Below are 16,351 nucleotides of genomic sequence, written 5' to 3' on the forward strand. Positions count from 1 at the left end.
TGCTTTGGTTGTTTGAGGTTGTTTGAGGTTATGTATGTGTGTGTATGTATGTGTATGTGTGTGTATGTATGTGTATGTATGTGTATGTATGTGTATGTATGTGTATGTATGTGTATGTATGTTAGATATGTTAGATATGTTAGATATGTTAGATATGTTAGATATGTTAGATATGTTAGATATGTTAGATATGTTAGATATGTTAGATATGTTAGATATGTTAGATATGTTAGATATGTCAGATATGTTAGAAATATTCGAGATATCAAGGTATCTATCTATCTATCTGGAATATTGCTAATATAATAAATAGGTTTGATGAGTATAAACTCATCTCATCTCATCTAACCTCGCATATATATATACACACACACATATCCTGTACCTCCATTCCATATTCCATATTCCATATTCCACATTCTACAACCAACACACGCTCAAACCCACTTCTAGTCTCTGGTCTCGGCAATCGTCTTCTTCGTGTCCCATGTACATCGGATATGGATATGGATATGGATATGGATATGGATATGGATATGGATATGGATATGGATGTAGATGTAGATGTAGATATAGAAGATATACGCGTAGGTAGATGTAATGCGATATATACATATCCCTTATATTAATAATAAGTTCAACAAAATTGATTGATTACTAGATTTATAGATGTGTGAAGATTTTGGGTTCATGGGTGTGAGGTGAGGTGAGGTGAGGTGAGGTGAGGTGAGGGAATTATAAGGAGGTTTATATATATATCTATATAACTTTACTTTACTTTACTTTGGGAGTTGTGTTGTTTCTTGATAGGCGTATGGGATTAGATATGGGATTACTTACTTTACTCTTCTCTGTCTGTTTGTTTATTTGTTTAGGAAATTGAGTTGGAATATTGAGTTGGGGGATTGATTTGTGTGTGTGGTTGATTATTTGTAGATATGTATTTCTTTGTATGAGTTATAGATATAGATATATATCTATAGAGGTATGAAGGAATATATATTTAGCTAACCACCACGGCTTTTCTTTTCAATCGGTGTGATGGATAGATAAGATAAGATATACTTGTGATTGATAGGTATGTATGTATGTATGTATTTGTTAGTTAGTTAGTTGATTAAATCTTTAGATATTATATTTATCTATATATACATACGTACAGATGCGAATAGTTGACCAGCTAGTTGCTGTGTGCGGACTTTGTGCTGTGTGTTATACGTTATGCGGTTTCTAAAGGAAGGGGATGAGGAAACTAGAAATAAAGAAATATGTCTAGCTGGCTGACTGGCTTTATAAATCATGGCTATTTCTTACTGGGGAAATATATCAAAGGGAAAAGATGAAAAAAGATGGATTCTTACATTTCGTATTTGTAGATAATAGATGGCATACTACCATACCATACCATGCCAATAGATACACAACTCCACCAAATTAAAAAATATCTCACATCAAGTATTCATCACACCTCGATTTCAATTCCGATTTCTTTTTAATGTTTTGATATTTTAAAATTCCTATTCCTTACTTATTCATCCATTCCAATTCCAATTCCAACCCAATCCCTAACAGGGGAGCAGCGTGAGCGCTCAACCCATATGCAAATACTATAATATGAACCCTATACAAATAATCCCAGAAGCATCTCCAATCCTCATCTCTTCTCCTTCCCTCAAGTTTCCAGCTCTATAGCCTTCTTCTTCTCATTCCCCAAAAGTTAGGTTAATAATATACATAAATGTTTCAACGATAGAACGTTAAGTAAACGGTGGTATGTAGGTTGAACAAAAACAAAAAAACAAAAACAAGAAATACACAAATGCCTCTAAACGCCTGCCTGCCTACTGACTGGTATTTCCTCCCTCCCTCTCGTGATTCCAAACACATACATATATCTCGGATTCTCTCTTAATCTGCCGTAACGCCGTTGCTTGCCAAAGAGAAAAATGAATGGGGTATGCCAAATGATAATGATAATGCAATCCATGGTATGCTTTCGAAACAATAAAAAAAACTTCAGAATGAAAAATCTTCCTCGTCATCATCTTGTCCTTTTCCTCGTTGATCTCAATGACTCTTAACCCTTAAAACCGTATGCGCATCTCTCAATCTCATCTCATCTCATCTCGTAGCTCATAGTACTACGTGTCCATTAATCCTTTCATGTCTCATGAAACTCTCGTTTCGTCTGGGGTCTAGTGAATAACTAGATGGGCTCAAAGCCCGGCGTGATGATTCGATACAGTATCACTACTATATCGTAGCACTGCAATATGAAGTTTTTCCATCTTCCATACCAGTGGAAGATATCCAAGTCAGGTTTTCTAGATCAACAAGAAATCCCAACCCTTCATCTGCATTACCTCTCTCCAGGAGACATAATGTGCTTCACCACCACCAGGACTATATCTACCATCCACATGACTCCAGACTTCCTTGAGAAGAGTCGATACGCGACCAAAACTTCCTTGGTTGGCGAGATCTCCAAGAGCAGCGAGACGATCGGCAAAATGGTGACGGAAGGGAGAATGGGTAGTACTGACGGATCCTCCAATGAGATAAACCCATACGAGACTACGATCATAGCCTCCGGGCCCAGCGGGGATGTATTCAAGTACTTGAGTAAGTTTGTTAACCAGCCCGACACAGCTATCTTGGCTTGGGGAGAAGCCAGGAACGAGACTGCAGAGATAGATACGAGCCGCGAGACGGAAGGCAGCAGTCATGTTCTTGCTCAATTGCTTGGGACTGAGAATACCATGAGCATTGAATGGGACACGGGGTCCGGTTTCACCGATTTCCGTAAGCCCGATTTGATCGCCGAGAGCATGGACATGTTGACAAAGTTGGATGTCATCCATGCCATCATTCTTGAGAGCTTCCAAACATGCGATTTCAGAGATGAGATACAAAACGCGATCTTCACAGCCCATTAGTTCTCTCAAGCCGAGAGATGAGTTGGTTTGCGACAAATGCTTTTCTCTGTACGTGTGAGCAAATGTGGGTGCACGGCCTTGAATGGTCGAACCGAGGATATCGATCCAAGCCGTCAAAGTCATGTTGAAAGGCATCAGGTCATGCGATTCGGTAACGAGACGTGGCAATTCGAGTTTCTGAACGAGAGAAATGGCAGCTTGGAAATGTTGATGCCATGGAATATCGGGTAGGGAATCGTCGAATCGACCGACCGAGCATTGGAAGAAGATCATTCCCAATGTAGCTTCCAAAATTGATACGTGATCAGTGTCGCGGTTGAGAGCTTCGCAAAGTTCGGAGATGGTTGCATATCGGTGGCGCATGATATCATTGTCGATTTGTTCTCCTTGGATGTTCATGGTGGATTTGAAATGTTGAGCAGAAATGCTGAGACAACAGTGTAGGTAGCATTTGTTACTTTGGAGGGCTGGGAGGATATAATCTGTTCGTGCGGAACCATGTTGATTACTTTCGAGAATTGGAAATATGGTAGGCAAAACATCCGAGACGAAATGGTCGAGAAGTCTTTGATCACCCTCGTCCAATTCGATGGCAACTTGGCGGAATGATGATGGTGGCCCGTGGGAGAAATCGAAGAGATTCATGTTCAATGCTTCCTCTGCCAATACTTCATGTCGTTCATTGTATACAGTATCCCATTCTTGATCAATTGGGAAGGATGGTAGCATAGATTCAGGTGGTGGTGGTGGATGGAACGTGCTAAAGGTAGAGATGGTTGATTCGCGGCGAGTAGGAACATCATTAACAAACATCTGTCGCTCTGTCTTTACATCAATCTCATAGGGTGAGTATTCGGGATAGATTGCGTATTGAGAATGCGATGAGTGCATTTGCGCATTGTAAGCAGTGTAATCGACCATGGGAGGGGCATTGAAGTCAAAGAGAGATAATTGAGAATCAATGGATGATGATCGATTGCGGTCTAGGGAGTCGGAGTATGTTGCAGAGGTAGGCAATGAGTGTGTAAGTCCAGGAGGGGTATCGATGCTTGACGACATAACTTGGTGTGTTTGAGCTTGCGATGGTGCGGTTGTCTTCTCCGTGAGCTTCTTTCGCTTGATGATGGTCTTGATAATCTCTTTTTGCTGGCGGCGCGACTCATTGTTTGACCACCACGTAGGTCTCTTGTATTCGCATCGTAAACCCAGATGCTTACAAGCACTGCAAGATCCGGCACCTTCATCACACTTCTTTCTTCTTAATCTACATGTGTAGCAACCTTGATAGCTAAGGTCAGTATATAAAGTCGGACGACGAGAGAGATATCCAAGAAAGAATATCGAATTGAGATGAAGTAAAGCCGAACGAACCTGTCCTTGATCGTCTGTGCATTTGCATCTTTCCTTTGGTAGCAGGAGCAGCTTTGGGAGCTTTTGGTTTGGGTTGAGCGACAGCCATGTTGCCGTTCGTCGATCTGATTGCTGATTGAGCGTTGGGGGGTTGTGTTGACATTTGTATTTGTACTGTACCAGCAGTAGATAATAGTGGGGGCGGCGAGAGTGTGAGTCCGGTTCGAAGTGCGTGATATTGCGATGGGAGACTGGGGTTAGTAGCGTAGGTGATTGGCGAGACCGGGGGGACTGATAAAATTAATGAGTGTCGGTTCAAATCAAGTCCAGCTTGACCTTGAGTAAATGAGTGGGTTGTGCGGGAGCTGTTGAATTAGGTAGAGACAACAATCTAACGACGGCGATGCGGGGAGAGAGGGACTAGGAAATTGACCTTTTTGTTTCGATGTTCGAGAGCCTCAATGAAGAAAGTGAGGTAATGGTTGCATGCTCATGGCCTATATATGAAGATGTCGAAAAGATGTACAATAATCCTCTTCAGCCATGGGAAGAATTGGAAAATCTATTTCTGGATATCGAATGGAGTGATGCTATTTTTCCTGCATTCATCTACCTAGCTCACATTCCCGCCCACGAACGTACATGCACACGTGCGGCTACCAGTTGGTGCCCCTTTGGCCCTATGAGAGGACGATATCAACTAGGTCTGAATATAGGATACTTCCCATTGAGGAATCGTTGATGAAAGGTGGGTGCCGTTGTGCACTAGGCACAGGATTAGACTAGGGAATATAAAAACAAGGCTAGTAAAATAAAGTGGCCGCATTGCATGGGGGCAGCATTCACGAACGAGCCTAAAGGAACATTAGGAAATGCTATCCAACATGCCATTATGGATAACTTCAAAAATCGTGATTGGTGAAGATGGTGATAATCCATGCATTGGGGTTAGTTCCACAAAATGCCGTATCCACCAGCACCCTGGTCGTCGTAACTGCATTTGATCCCATCCTTCTCCGTGCCCCTTGTACTTCTCTTTTCACCCCCCTTGTTATTGAAACCCTACTGCACTAAGCTTTTTATGGGTCGGTTAAGGAACAGGTGTGGCTGGCCCAGTGGGGAAACTCAGCGGTAAAAGAAGGCGATTTTGTGCTATTTTCGCGAGGCGCCTCTTATGCAACCTCCTCCAAGTCGGCCCCCCACCTATCTTGACTCCCCTCTCCTCTCCCTTGCCCTCCTGCTCCCATTCCTGGTGTACTTGCTTGCTTGCATGTGTTTGCACTACGAATACCACTCAACTGGCACGATGGATCGATGGAACGATAACACATCGCATATCGTACAATAGCACAATCGAACATAGCTGGCACCTACCCTAAGGATCCATGACTTCATCCTTTTCTTGATCTGAATATGGATGGATGCTTTCTGTCAAACTTCTCAAATGATCTCAAGGGTTCTAGGTGGATAGATCGACAAGTCATGATCGGCTGTGTCAAATGTGATAGGTAGACATTTAAAGGATTTAGACTTTTCTTTCTTTGTCAGGCTTTCTTGACTTGTCCACACTTTCTTACTCGCTTGATCGTTACTCGATAAACTCGAATACATGTCATGTAATTATCATGGATTCATGGGTAACCTACTCTCTGTGCAACGGGTGAACACTTTTGGAAGAGACATTGGTCTATGCTTCATTTCTGCAGGACACCTGCATTTCGCCATTTCGCGATAAATATCCATGTGCATGTACATGAAAGGTAGATTGTCTGAAGCGTCCCATTTGTTGATTCGTTGTATTTCGTCTTTTTGGGTCAGTTCGACAATTTACCAAAGCCTGAAAAGAGTCAAATACCAATACGATACCGACATACAATGACGGAGAATCCCCTCTTCCCGCAAAAAAGTGGTGCATTACCTTCCTATTGCACCATTGAACGGTAGAGCGTACCTTTTCTCTCTCTCGAGGGTAGCATTCGCCAACTTAGGGATCCACAACACCGATGTCTTTTTCTAATCGATATCTGCTTTGCCTGCTTATCCGCAGCATAATTCCTTTCCTTTACCCCAGCCCGCATACAACACTGAGACCTCATGGGATAGTTTACAAACCTCCCGAATCCCGATGTGCACCTTACATACTGTACGATGGACGGAGTAGTTCTCTTCTGCCGTAATCCCGTGCTTACTTCTGCATGGTCCAATTGAATATGCTGGAATGGGTTTCTACAACGGTCAACGGCATGGTGATTTCGTGAAATTCTCTTCATTCAGCGGTGAATGGATACTCGTGATGACGAGATGTGATGGATTGAAATTACACTCAATTCAATCAATACTAGATTTTGACACCAACTCCAAAGAGTCCGAAGTAGCATATCGTATCATGGTAGAATCGTATAACTTAACCGTATTGTAACAAATAGCGGTCAAGTAAGATTGGGCGGAAATCGATCACGACAGGGTGATGAGAATGCAGCCATTCAAAATACCTGAATTGTTTTTCAACAATGATAATGATTGCGATTTTCGTGGATGGGAATTGAAGAGTGGATTAACGACTGTGATTCGAAGATTTCATTCAATTAAGTGTGACCACTTGCATTAGCGAGGAAAGAGCGGCTTTACCCGTAGCCAACGGTTGACAGTTTCTGCTATCAGGGAGTCTGAAGGAAATTATCTAAACTCTGGGCCAGTGCAACTAGATGATTTAGTGGTTCAAGCTTAGTTCAAAGTAATACAGCACGAGATGATCAAGTATTTTACGGAATGTTTAGGGTTCTCAGTCAATTGATGGAAGCGAAGATGAAGGAAGGCATTGACGGAGGAAGCTATTGATGAAGGGGTGAAATATTTTGTGTAGATCAAAGGAAAAAGAAAAAGTACACAAATGAGAAGCTAATCGGAAGAAATTGGACAGATTCGGCCGAAAACATAGTGAAGAGATATTCAAGCATTCCGACGAACTGATATGTAGATAAACTAGGATAGTTAGGATAATGATCGAGGTAACGACGCAGGTCTTTTCAATGCTACATCCCACCCCGCAATATACTGCTTGTGCAAGGTACTATTATCTCTCTCTGCATGAGAAACTCTTGACTGCATGCTATCTATTCCCCGTAAGTTGCACACACACAAACACACACGCACATACACACAGTAAATACCTTTAATATTACGGCCAACTGGCTGCTTGTCTCATCAGAAATTAGGATGACCCTCAAGTGCCCTAAATCTACAGGCTTCATGTCACCCGATTGTGGCCTCACTTCCCTAATCTTCATTGATCGTCAGCGGTGAATCTCGTCGTGTGCGGAATCAGGGACGCTCTCTTGACTCAAGCTTGATGGAGTGGGGTGTGTAAAGTGTGGAAACAGCGGGTAGAGTGGAGGAGGTAGCCAAGGCCATGCAAATATTCAAATGCGAGATGGAAGGATTAGGACACGGATGCAACCTGAAAAGGTGACCCTTGAAATGACAATAACGGTAGGTAGGGGTATTTTTGCTCCCTCGCTGTCAAAAGATCAATGATGCATCTGTGCCAGACTCATACATACGATTTTCTTCGGCAGTATGACCAGGGAGGAGACCACCTAGGCACAAAACCCAGTAGATACTTGAAAGCTACCAGGTAGTTGTGAAATGTCACATAATGATCCAAGCTCCTCAAGTTCATCTATTCATCACATCCAATACAATCCTTTTTCCATCACACCAAGATCCTATTAATGGTATAAATTAAGCGCTTATTGTCAATAATTATGTATCATTTCTCAACCTATCACTTGATCATCAGACGGTCTTTTTGCTGTATCTCGATCGAATCTCGTCACATTCATCCTTAATTAGCAACATATGCCGTTCCCAATGTAGTGTTATTTTTGGACATTTCACACATGTTGGTCTTGCAGGAATTGTCACTAATTAGTCGTCATTTTCAATAGTCTCTCGCATTCGTCTGTAGTACCCTTTTCGATCCCCGGAGTTTCTTTGGACCAGCGAGGCTCCTTCACCCCCCCACACCAAATTCACAATCTTCGAGCCTTGTGGCTTAACTTTTTACTAAGAATATGCTAATCATCACCGTCCCCATATGAACAACAACACCAAGCCTAGAAAGGCTGAGGCGATACGAAAATCATCAAAATAAGAACTTTAAGATAAGTCTTCATTTATTTCTACAAATCGTCCGAGGTACGCACGTTCTCCTCCGAACGTTTATGTGCACATCCCTTTACACTCGCAGCTTCTCCCCATTTTTGCACCTTCTCCCCTATTCCCTAGCAATCTGAAATAGATGAAGAGGCTCGGTTTCGGTTAGAGGAGGATAGCGAGGCAACGAAAAGTCTTCGCCCCCTATCATCCCAAGCAAGTCAATCTTAAAATAACATCACCACCTACAATCTTGGTGAAATCAACAAGAGCGCAATCTCGTTTCTGCTGATAACACATGAAGCTTGGACCCGTACGAGGACAGTGGACAACAACATCTTCACATTTTGACATATATCACCGGGCTCTAGAATCCTCACTCAACGAAACTGCATGTAGGATGATGTGATGTGCGCTGAGGATGCAACTGGGGTACTTGCCCGCGTCTCTTGACATCTTTCGTAAACCGCTCAATTCAGTTATGGTTCAAGAATCAGAAGCTTCAAGCAGACAAAGGATTGTTGCGGCTGAAAGTGAAGCCTCGACAGGCACCGAGGGACTGGCATCAAAAGTGGATAGAGATGCCGTTTCCGATATTAGTATCTGTTAGAATCTTCCAACAACGGTAGGTACGCTGACATTACTGAGGCTGATGTTGAAGGTTCTTAGAATGTAGGATTGCTTCCAAAGACAGCGGGTAAGGAGTTCCTCTCCACGATCCCAGTATTGTCCGAGAACGGTAGGCACGCTGACATTACTGAGGCTCACTGAAGTTTCTGGAGTACCGTAATGCCAAAGGTGAGAGTGGGTAAAGGAGATTCCTTCAGACCAGTATCGTCTTATATTGGCATGCAAGCTGACGTTCTCGTCCCTCGTGTTTTACTAGGTTTGGATGAGCTTAATGATCCATCTCCTGTGTGCAAGAGTTTCATATATCGTAACATCAATATCATCATAGTGGCTGACAACATGTCTGCCTTATTGAAAAGTCTAATTATTTTTCCGAGACAAAAACAATTCCTTACAAGTTTGTCGTCGTCGTCATTTTCCGCTAAGAATGGGGGAGACAGTGCTCCAAAGCTAATATCCAGGAAATTAAACTTCCATCTTGACAGCTCGTAAGAACTTTACCCATTTTGAACACTGTACTAAAAGCGTTCCGCAATTCCAGGTTACCGTTTAGGAGAAATTTTAAGATATGGAGATTATTTATGGATATGCTAGATATGCACGAGCACGCTCAACTTCACATCTCCATATTAACTGATGTGGAGAACAAAAGCAAAAAGAGCATAAGTTAACGGATCTGGTGATCGGAATTCGCGATCTTCAATTAATGAAGCGGATATTACTTGGATAACCCAACTTATTTGTTTTCGCACGAGCGGACGGACTTGTGAGAGTACATGTATACTTAGTAGGTACAGCACGCTTGTGTACTTCGTATATGGTAACAATCAATAACTTTGATATCCCATTCCCATTGTCATATTCTCCCAAGAAAACTTCCCTCTGCATCACGAAAATTCTTGGTCCTTGGTGTGCGATTCGACTTCGAATACTGCGCATCTACCCGAAGACCATCTAATTGCGGTCGGCTAGCCAGTAACGACCTCAATATGCATCGTTCATGATTCTATTCGTTTTCTCACCTATTCGACTTTCACCACGGTGGAGCGTATTATATGTTGTACTGGACACCAAAACTTCCGTATGTAACCTTCGGTCCTTCTTGAAGTGACCTATCTGATTGAACACACTGTTCTGGAGACCCGCATGAAGAAACAGTCATGTGAGGATGGTGTGAGTGCTCTTTTCATCTGCAATTGGTTGGGAGAAAATGTAGACTCACTTAGGTAGAGAGGCCATTGATGCATCTGTGTTTATTCGGCTAGGATCTCGACATACACAGGCCAAATTTAACGTTTGATTTGCTAAGAGACAAGGAAAAAAAAAAATATCGATTTTTCTACTGCAGGTGAAAATCGATACTTCAAACTCCACCAATGTAACCTACATCATGTGTACTCTCAAAATTGTTTACATTATATCCACTTCTATACATATGGTCTTTTCTTTTGTACTTACAATGCACCATTTTGCGCAGATGATGGAGACGGTGAGGCCTGAGACAATTTGCGAACGGATCAATCAATCAATGTATGTCAGTCAATGACTTGCACGCGTACCCGTGATACGTGGGGCTTGTGTCGAGGACGCTGAACAATTGATAGATACGAATGAGGGGCAAATTGAATCCTCCAAATCTGCGACAGCGATACTCGAATCGAGTTGACTATGTGCGAAATCCGCTCCAAGATAATTTGTGATGAACAATCATGACCGGCCAATCTTGGAGGAATGTCCAACAGGAAAAACAATACCCGAGGACAAGGGCATCGTACACTCGTGACGAATCTTACAGCGCGGAAACAATTTATCCAACAAAGGGGAATCGTCGGAAGGATTGATTCTGATTGCTGTCTCCTCACTCCGGACCTGAATTGGTTTGGATAAACGCATGCGACGGGAAAGTACAGGCACGGCACAGCACAGCACAGTCCTGCTTCTCTCCTCTCTTGCTTGCATGTAATATTCATGTGCCGACGCTGATTATTTCTATATTGCATCGCATATGGAAACTACTTGCAGAATTGAATAGCCGGCAGCGGCAGGACATCGGAATACCCTCTTTTAAGAATCTTACATCGATAGTCTACTCTTCCTGACGTTGTGGCGGGCGCGGGCTCGGTATCGTACATGTTAGTAGTCGTGAAAGTAGTCGTAAACGTAGGTTCTTCCTTTAGAGTTCTCTCTCTACCTCCACACGCAAACGGAATCACAGATGCCTGATAGGATCTTTCGGATCCGCATGTATACTTCCATCGTTATTCGGGGTTTCGGGAGGTGTGGGGAGGGAAGGATGGGAAGAAAGAAAGAAGGATTCGGGTTTCTCCAGTTTTCAAAGTTTTCAAACAGCCTCCCCCATTGTCGATGTCGATGGTTATACGATTTTTTTCGGTTTGAGGGCGATAATCCTGAGAACTATTCCTTATCATCACGTACAACCAACAACATCCAACACTGCCGATAATCCGTACGTACAAATTTCTTGCAGTTCCGTTGTTGATGTGGGTGTTCATGCTTGTAATCTCTAGCACCAGCGGTTCCAATTATTCTACAACATTTTTGAAGTATTCCAACAAGCTTCAACCTTGAAATTTTATTTTGCTTAGAGTAGTTACCCCTTCATCAACGGACCGCACCGTCAAAGTCTAAACGAGACTGGAGAATTTTTCCACTTAATATAGTTCGCACTCGATATAGGTAGTTTTGAGGTTCAATATATTGATAGTAGAACGCAGTTTTGATGCTCAATGTATTAATAATAGAAGGCATTCTCAATTGCTTATTGGCCTCAGGGACTACAATGATTTTCTTCTAGTCTCGGGACTAGATACTTAGGTACACAAGCCGGTGCCCGATAGCCCGATGAAAAAGGCGGGATGATGTGAAAAAAATAAAAGGGTCTGGATTTACAGATTTTCTCTGGGCGTCCTCGGTCAAATCATGAACAATCATACAGATTAAGCAAATCATCCTTCAATGGACGAATCAAACCATTCAATTGACGAATTATGTGCGTTAGCCAGGATAAACGAAGAAAGATGTGACTCGGCGCGTAGGTGCAGAACTATCCGACCATTCAGAACCAATCATGGAATTTTTCTGCAGGATCCATCTGACCAAGCTTGAATATTATTGGAACGACTTCTATTTTCCCACTTCATTTGTCCTGCGTGAGAGATGCGAGGATGTGAGCATTCTGCATGTTCACCCTGGCATAATCTCCTTATTGGGTCTAAGTTTCCTGCGATGTAGGGTCGCAAGGCTCGCAACCCGATCGTCTCAATGGCTCAAAGGGAAACAAACGAGGGCCTTGTGGCATTGTGTGGCATTAATTCTCAAGAATAGTCACAGTCTTCATGCAGGAATGCTGAGCACAGTTCACATTATAGAAAATATGCCGGGACGTTATACTGCCCATTGGTGAGCTCTGATAGACGTGAGGCCCATGATAATCGTTTCGTTTCAAGAATGGCGATACATATACTGTCCTAGACGCCGTTGACTTTAACCCCGATTCCTCCTTCTGATCCTTTTGAAATTTTACGATTCTTTCATGTCAGATTGAATTTGGTTTTTGCTGCAATTCTGCTTTATTGTTATCTCGGTTCATAAGATTTCCTCTGGACTTGTTTCGGCTCATAGAAGATACCCCCGGCAACGGGAAAGCAAGCAGTCTTGCAAGTATTCTTGTACTGCCCGAGTCCTCAATTGACATCCCCGCCCTTGTACTAGGCAGTATGGTAAGTTGATGAGGCTATGCCAGTAATATGCTCATGTATATGGAAGTGTCATACTAATCCTACAATGAATGTAGGCTACGACCCCCCTAACAGCCATCAACACTCGGCTGGATATGTACCAAAGAGGTTTCGTGAATCAACCGCGAGATACTCTTCTCGGTTTCAAAGAAACACAGCATCGTCCTGAGAGACCCTTATCGTCCGCAACTGTATTCGATACTGACTTCGAGGATGATGTAAGCGATGGTGAGGAATTCGAAGACCGCCAGGATACCCCACGATATGTAGAAGAGGCTCCATATGGTTCGGATTTCGAGGAAGACTTGGACTACTCACGTCTGAGTTATAGATCAGTATGTACAACGTTTCATCCTTCTTATCTCTCGTACTGACATGTCACTATCCAGGGAGGTCGAGCGAGTGAAACTACATTATCCTCCTACGAAGAAGTATTTACACCCACCTCGGCCACCAATGAATTCCAATCCTTCAACTTCGACTTGGGCCCGAAAAAGCCGGTCGAGGGACCCCGGGGACCACATTTGTTCCGCAGTTCTGTTTCCTCGTCGCTGGATATCCCGGATCAATATGTTTTGGAAATGTCACCAATAAGTCCACAGCCATCGATACTCACACCGCGACACCAAATCACCCCGCCTACACCAATCTCACCAGATAGTCCTACGAGGCGCCAAAGATTGTCTCTATTGACCGAAAATATCGCGAATCTGAACCTGAACGATATCACTCACTGGACGCCGCGCCAGGTCGCAAGATGGATGCACGATGCAGGCTTCGAATGGTCGATTGTTGAAAAATTCGAGGAAAATGACATTTCTGGTGCGATTCTGACCACTCTTAAATTCGAGGATCTCCGAGAATTGGGCATCTCATCATTTGGACAACGAACAAAAGTTTGGAACGAGATTCACATCTTGCGAGGAAGTGCTCCAAGTACACCCAAGCCAATTACCCCCATCGAAGAAACTTCTCCAGCTACAGAATTCCGTTTGAGAAGAGATATATCGGAAAGAGGTAGACAAGAGAATTATTTGAATAATCAAGAGCGAGGTCAATCTCGAAGGCGCAAGGCTTCAAAAAGAGCACATAAACACGAGACTGTTTTGCCTTTAGAATCTATTTCAATTGTGGGCATCGAACAACTTATGCCGAAACCACACAAATGCTCAAAGGGAGAAAATTGTTCGAAGTGGAGGAAGCAACAACGGTTGATCGCTGCTTTCAATAAAGATCATCCGATCAGTCCCGAAGGTACGTTTTCGATTTGCGACAGAATGTTTGAGTTTAGTACTAATACCTAGAATAGAAGGAGGCTCGCTACTTATTGCTGGAGATCCAGGAAATGCTCTTACAGCTCGTCCAATCTCCGATGCAGTGCCTTCGGTTGTTGCATCTTCAGATGTTCTTGGTCCCGGCTCCACTCCTGCCCTTCGTTATCTGGAAGAGGAGAATCTTAGAAATGTTGGATTGCGTGATCCTCAAGATAATGTGAAGCAATTCATCAGATTCCAGCATCTCGCACCCAACCAATCATCCGAACAGCCTCCAACCCCTCCATATGAAATGTTTCCACCACTAAAAGGGCCTATTGCAGGGCTCAGGGGTTTGCCTAAACTTTCTATTCCTCCACCTCGTCCTGAACAACCCATTAGATCCCAGAGTGCCAATGGATATGGTCCTTGCAGTGCAACTGCTGTGCCAAACAGCGCAGTCGCGTTTTCACCTTATCACATGGACCGCGCAGAAGCTCTCTCTCCAGAGCTCCGCAACGAAACCCGCTCTCCTTCGGTCTATCGATTTGGTACCCCTTTTTCCGAGATGGACGTGCCTGTTACCGCCGTACCCATGAGTCCTGTCGCAAGAGAGGCTTCCCAGTCCGTCCCACCTAATATGACCTACCGCCCAATCACCAACACAGCTACTAACGGCTCGATGGCCAACTCCCTTCAACGCAGTCTTTCTCGTATCTCCAACCGTCGTCCCTCACTTCTTCCCCGCGTTGATGAATATCGAGCTACTCAACCAACCCAGCCTTCCCAGCCAGCCCAGGTCCAGATCCTTCCCAATGAACCGGCCTACACATTTCCAGAAGGTTCAAACACCTCCAGGGATTTTACACACCCATCGGGTATCGCAACCTCTATCCGCGCCTACTCTACAACCGATCCGTGGGCTCAGTTCGGCGGCCCAAATCCCAATCCAGCTCACAGCACCACATCAATACCCCTACCACCCCATTCCTCCTCCACATCTTCTTCCAACGCCTCTTCCCCAGAGAAAGAAACGCCTTCCTATGCTGGCTGGATGAAAAAGCGTCGCACCAAGATGCTTCGTCACGAATGGCACGAACACCACTTTACACTCCGCGGCACCACTCTCGCCATGCACAAAGATGCTCGCGCGCTGGAGGTTCTAGAATACATCGATGTTGACGATTACGCCATCGCGTGTTCATCTCTCGCCTCCTCTTCTAAACTCAACGCGGCGTTTAAACGAGTTAATATTGCGATGGGACGCGGTAACGATCGGGATAAGAAAGTCGACGTTTTTGCTTTCCAATTAATCCCGCAGGCGATTGAAAAGGGTGTGAGGTTGAGAAAGAGAGACAGCTTGATGCCGAGTGGCATGGCGAATGCAGCAGCGAATAACAAAACTCATTATTTTGCGGTGAGGAGTAGAGATGAGAGGATCGATTGGATGAGAGAGTTGATGTTGGCGAAGGCGTTGAAACAGAAGAGTGAGGGGTATGAGGTTAATGTTAATGGGAGTATGATTTAGAGCGTGGTGGATTATGACTTGATGACTTGTTTGATGAATGGGTGGATGGATGGATGGGCGGGGTTTGATACCACATTTTGATTTGATGATGACCTTTTTTATGAATACCTTCTGTGAATAGTGGAGTTTGGGCGAGATTTCCTTTCTTTGTTGTATCGAGACCTATTCTTCTTCAATCTTCCTCTCTTTTCTCTTTTTTTCGATTCGTTTAGATTGGCCCAATATCTCATTTTTCATGTCCTTCCTTCTCTCTTCTTTCAACGAATACTCCGAGAGCAATCTCCTTTCTGGGAAGGCGGCATTGATATGGAGTTTCTTTTCCCCTTTTAGATTGAAAACATTATCTCTTACTTCTTTTCTTTTCTTTTCCTTCTTTCAGTACAATTTTGAGCAGCAAGCAATTTGGTGTTGGCGAGACAGAGGATCGGAAAAGTCAATGAATGGTAAACAGAAAGATGGATGGATGAATGGAAAAGAATTACATAATTGTCGAGAGAAATATGAATCTGGATATTCATTTCGTTTATATAATGACGGAGGTATTTTGTTTTATGTAGGTAGTTAGCTGGTTGGTTGTTGGTTGTTAGTTGTCAGTGGTATTTAGGAAATTGAATGATGGGCGGTTGTATATGATGTTTTTTTCTTTCTTGGATAGATATTTGCTGTGCTTGTTTTTGATGTGATTCTCGTCTGCGGATTTCATGTGCTCAAGTATAAGTAAGTATGAGCATGAGAGGTGAG

The 16,351-nt window shown here is 43.4% G+C and overlaps 2 protein-coding genes across 2 annotated transcripts; one reads left to right on the top strand and one right to left on the bottom strand.

Moving 5' to 3' along the window:
• Positions 1-1,475: 1,475 nt before the first annotated feature.
• On the bottom strand, positions 1,476-4,918 carry BCIN_01g10880 (hypothetical protein). The gene is made up of 2 exons (XM_001556373.2): positions 4,308-4,918; positions 1,476-4,216 (listed from the first exon to the last, which is right to left on the bottom strand). Exons 1-2 carry the CDS (start codon positions 4,447-4,449, stop codon positions 2,325-2,327), a joined length of 2,034 nt encoding a protein of 677 aa, XP_001556423.2. The 5' UTR covers positions 4,450-4,918; the 3' UTR covers positions 1,476-2,324.
• A 7,549-nt stretch (positions 4,919-12,467) lies between these two features.
• Positions 12,468-16,240, top strand: BCIN_01g10890 (hypothetical protein). Its single transcript, XM_001556370.2, has 4 exons — positions 12,468-12,811; positions 12,886-13,164; positions 13,219-14,083; positions 14,139-16,240. The coding sequence occupies exons 1-4, from the start codon at positions 12,809-12,811 to the stop codon at positions 15,608-15,610; spliced, it is 2,619 nt and encodes an 872-aa protein (XP_001556420.1). The 5' UTR covers positions 12,468-12,808; the 3' UTR covers positions 15,611-16,240.
• Positions 16,241-16,351: the final 111 nt, after the last annotated feature.

The sequence above is a fragment of the Botrytis cinerea genome, chromosome 1 (genome assembly GCF_000143535.2).
Source record: "Botrytis cinerea B05.10 chromosome 1, complete sequence".
Classification (NCBI taxonomy): Eukaryota; Fungi; Ascomycota; class Leotiomycetes; order Helotiales; family Sclerotiniaceae; genus Botrytis; species Botrytis cinerea.

What these genes read in the sequence shown, in the direction of transcription:
- BCIN_01g10880 (XM_001556373.2), bottom strand. Translation starts at nt 4,449, where the DNA reads ATGTCAACACAACCCCCCAACGCTCAATCAGCAATCAGATCGACGAAC. An exon ending in GCACAGACGATCAAGGACAG is followed by an intron (nt 4,217 to 4,307) that starts GTTCGTTCGGCT and finishes TTAGCTATCAAG; the next exon opens with GTTGCTACACATGTAGATTA.
- BCIN_01g10890 (XM_001556370.2), top strand. An exon ending in CACGTCTGAGTTATAGATCA is followed by an intron (nt 13,165 to 13,218) that starts GTATGTACAACG and finishes GTCACTATCCAG; the next exon opens with GGAGGTCGAGCGAGTGAAAC. An exon ending in TCATCCGATCAGTCCCGAAG is followed by an intron (nt 14,084 to 14,138) that starts GTACGTTTTCGA and finishes TACCTAGAATAG; the next exon opens with AAGGAGGCTCGCTACTTATT.